The 3,494-nt window shown below is 43.7% G+C and overlaps 1 protein-coding gene across 1 annotated transcript; it reads right to left on the reverse strand.

Moving 5' to 3' along the window:
• Positions 1 to 513: 513 nt before the first annotated feature.
• Positions 514 to 2,789, reverse strand: LOC103720549 (protein LIGHT-DEPENDENT SHORT HYPOCOTYLS 4-like). Its single transcript, XM_008810306.4, has 2 exons — positions 2,133 to 2,789; positions 514 to 1,512 (listed from the first exon to the last, which is right to left on the reverse strand). Exon 2 carries the CDS (start codon positions 1,393 to 1,395, stop codon positions 703 to 705), a length of 693 nt encoding a protein of 230 aa, XP_008808528.2. The 5' UTR covers positions 1,396 to 1,512; positions 2,133 to 2,789; the 3' UTR covers positions 514 to 702.
• Between the last annotated feature and the right edge of the window lie 705 nt (positions 2,790 to 3,494).

The following is a 3,494-nucleotide window of genomic DNA, read 5'->3' on the forward strand; positions in this document are numbered from 1 at the left end:
AGCAACGAGAAAACCGCTGTCACAACAAAAACTTTTGCTATACACTTTGTAATGCCAACAGAAATAAATAGTGATTTTTTTGTGTGGTTGTGGTTGAATTAAGAAAGAAGGAGAGAGAGGGAAATAATCATTGTTTATGTAATAAACGATTGGCGAGAACCCAATTCATCAAAGAAAGAACCACAACTGATATTACTGTATCATTTTTTGTGTGTGAAGAAAAAGAATTCAGATCAGGTTCTACTACTTATAAGCACTCATATGCAACACCTTATTGGCTCTTATTACTCTAAAACAACTTTTAAAGGAAAAACAAAATAAGCTAGACAAATAAATTGCTATATCTAACAATTATTTGGGAGCTATTCAAAACTACAATCTTCCAACCTCATATTAATCCAAATAAAAACCAAAGAAACTAAAAAAACGTACACACACACATAAACAAAAAGATCAATGTGCAAACATCACTGCATCTACACACAAAAAGCAAGGGGCAAAAAGCGTCCAAACTTCATGCACAGAACATATGCATCTAAACGACCATAAACATGAGATACATTCAATGAGCTACATAGAATTGTCTGTTAAACATAGAGAAAAACAGCTAGTACGCCAACCTTCAGAGAGTGCACCACACGCGAAGATCACACTGACCTTCACATTATAACTAGAAAGGACTCTTACGTGCAAACAAAATACCTAATTAAGCACTGATAATGGTATCATACCGCTGCAAGAGCGAGCCTCTGCGACGGCCATGATCAGCTCATGGCGGCCACCAGTCTCCCCGGCCGGCATCGTGAGATGCGCATGGAGGTGGACTGGGTGTCCCCCACTGACCGAATTCAAGTCGGGCCGGGCAATGGCAGCAGCTGTCGCGGGGGCCGGCAGCGACAAGTCATGGCCCTGCTGCGGTGGAGATGCCCGCTTTCTTCTCTTTTTCTCATAGGCTATCCCCCTTGCCTTGGCCTGGCTGTCCCTGACCTCCCTGAGGTACAGACGGACAGCCCGGGACCCGAAGGGGTTGACCTCCGGCTGGCCACCATTCTCCTCAAAGGCCGCACGGAGGCGGCCGATGAGTGCATCGAGGCTGCCCCAGGCCTGCCGGAGGGGACATGGGCATGGGGCCGGGGGCTGTGGGTTGCCGAAGAATGGGCATCCGATGGTGTGCACCTTGGTCTTGCCGAACTGGTCTAGGTAGCGGAGGAACTCGAGCACATGGGCGCCGCTGCACCGGGAGAGTGTAAGCGGCGGGCGGTGGTTCAGGAGGTACTGGCCAAAAGTGTTCCAGTCACGGCGCTTCTGGGACTCATACCGGCTCGGCCGCCCGCCGTAGGGGGCAGCTGAATTGGCCGAGCTGCTGGTCCTGGAGATCGCTCCGGCGCACAACATACTTTGATGGTTTTCCTTAACTTGAGCACCGGTTGCTGTTGCTGCTGCTGCTGCTGCTGATGGAGGCTTCTGCTAACAATTCAGCAATCCAAGACTTTGGGTTTGGGGCTGGTCCCTCTGGTCAATGAGAAATGAAAATTTATTCAGTGCAACCTATATATACCAAGAGAAAAATTGAATTTATAATTTATTTCTTTTTAATAACGCTGAGATCAGTCAACTATATCCTGAGCTAGAAAATGGGCTTTTGCTTAGATTTAAAGAAATCAATTTGCAACAAGAAAACAGAGAGGCTTCCAGGCAGAAAAGCTAAAGAAACTAAAGAAAGAGGAGAAGGTCTTGGGTTCTGGGATATTTCAGCGTTCAAAACTTAGGGTTTCAGGTTTCTTTCTCTGATCTAAGAGATCTCTTTAAGTGCAACCTTCCAAATAAAAACTGGGCTTCCCTTAGCTCAGATTACCTACTTTATTCCAAGTAAAATGGTTTTCTTCCGAAGGACTTTGTGAGCGTCTCCATAAATAAAAAGAAAAAAAAAACATTTTTAAACACAAAAGCTAAAGGAAAAAAGCTCATCTGAATGGATCTAGGGAATTTAATTGTCAGCGACTACTAAAAAATAGGCTAGGCTTTCCGACCCCAAAATCTCTCCATAGTTTCCAAGCTGAGGTGGTCTTCTTTGGTGATCCGTATATATATCTATATATGAAGGAAGAAAGCAAGGCTTTTATGGTACTTACTTGATATCCATACATGGGACAGAAGAAAAGAAGATCAAATCATGAATCTCCAAAGCCCTTCCATTCTTTTGGGTGTAAATAGGAACTGGGTACAAATCAAACCAAACAAAGAGATTGGTCAGAATAGGATGGATAAGACCTTTCCTGGAGTGAGGAAGAAACGAGCGCAGAAAAGATGGGGAGATACGGAGATGGTGGGGAAAGGGAAGCGCAATAAAGAGCTGGTAAGTGCTGTAGACGATGTGGGATGAAGAAAGGCTCAAGGTATGAGGTCTTCAAAAGCTTCAAGTTTTTGGGGCTAAAGAGGATGTGGGTGCAAGTCTACAAGACAAGACCTAGAAGCAATAGGAGGGGCGAGGAGGGGAACCAAAAAGAGGTGGATAATGAAAGCAAAAACGGCATGGACTAAATAGAGGGAGAGAGTACCAAAGGAAAAAAAGAAAAAAAAAACGGAAGATAAAATATGTAAAAATCGAAAGAGATACGATAAATAAGAGGTTATATAATTCACTATGTATTTATTGCATCAAATGATAGAAAGAAACTTGAAAATTAAGTTGAAAAGAGTTAGAAGCGTAGGGAAGAATGAAAAGTAGAGTAAGAAAAAGGCCAAGGAGTTGGGAAGTGAAAGGACTGCTATGGACAGTATTTGATTGATTTTTTTGGGGGAGGTGAGCAGCGGAGAGGAGGGAAAAGAGAGCAGGGGAGAGGAAGGTGGGAGACAAAAGGGGGCCCCACCCGTGGGGGGGTGCGGGTTCTATCTTTCGCGACACGTAATGATTGATCTTCGTTCGCCACATCAGCCGTTGGATCATATCTCGCACATATATCAAAGCACTTCTAACCCTCTTCTTCGCCTGCTTGCACGGATTTCGTAGCGGCTATTGGACGATCCAACAGTGCATGGTGCAAAAAAAAGACGACTTTCACGCGAAAAAGTGTACGACTCGAACCCCCCTACGTGTGACGATTCGCTCCACGCACAACACAAAACGTCACTTCAGGATATTACGTCCTCTGCTTCCACGTTGCAGTTGCCTCATTTGCTCGGCCCACCTCATCCAAGTCTCCGGCTCCTTCTAATGCATCCATAATGCATTTGCTTAGCCTAAATTTTGTTCCTAATCATGCCCCTAAATAACAGCCATTAGCTGTTGTTACGATTAATTATTAGATATATAACATCTCCACTAAGTATAATTAGAAACAATGTTTAGATTTCATAATGGCCATATGTATGTTTCTGTCATACACCTAACTGGACATTCATATGTTATGATTACAATGAGGGAGTAATATAAAATACTGGCAAATGTCTCATTTTCTTTATTGTCCACATAGTTGCAATACACTAACATTCAG

This window comes from Phoenix dactylifera, chromosome 12 (genome assembly GCF_009389715.1).
Source record: "Phoenix dactylifera cultivar Barhee BC4 chromosome 12, palm_55x_up_171113_PBpolish2nd_filt_p, whole genome shotgun sequence".
In the NCBI taxonomy this organism is placed as follows: Eukaryota; Viridiplantae; Streptophyta; class Magnoliopsida; order Arecales; family Arecaceae; genus Phoenix; species Phoenix dactylifera.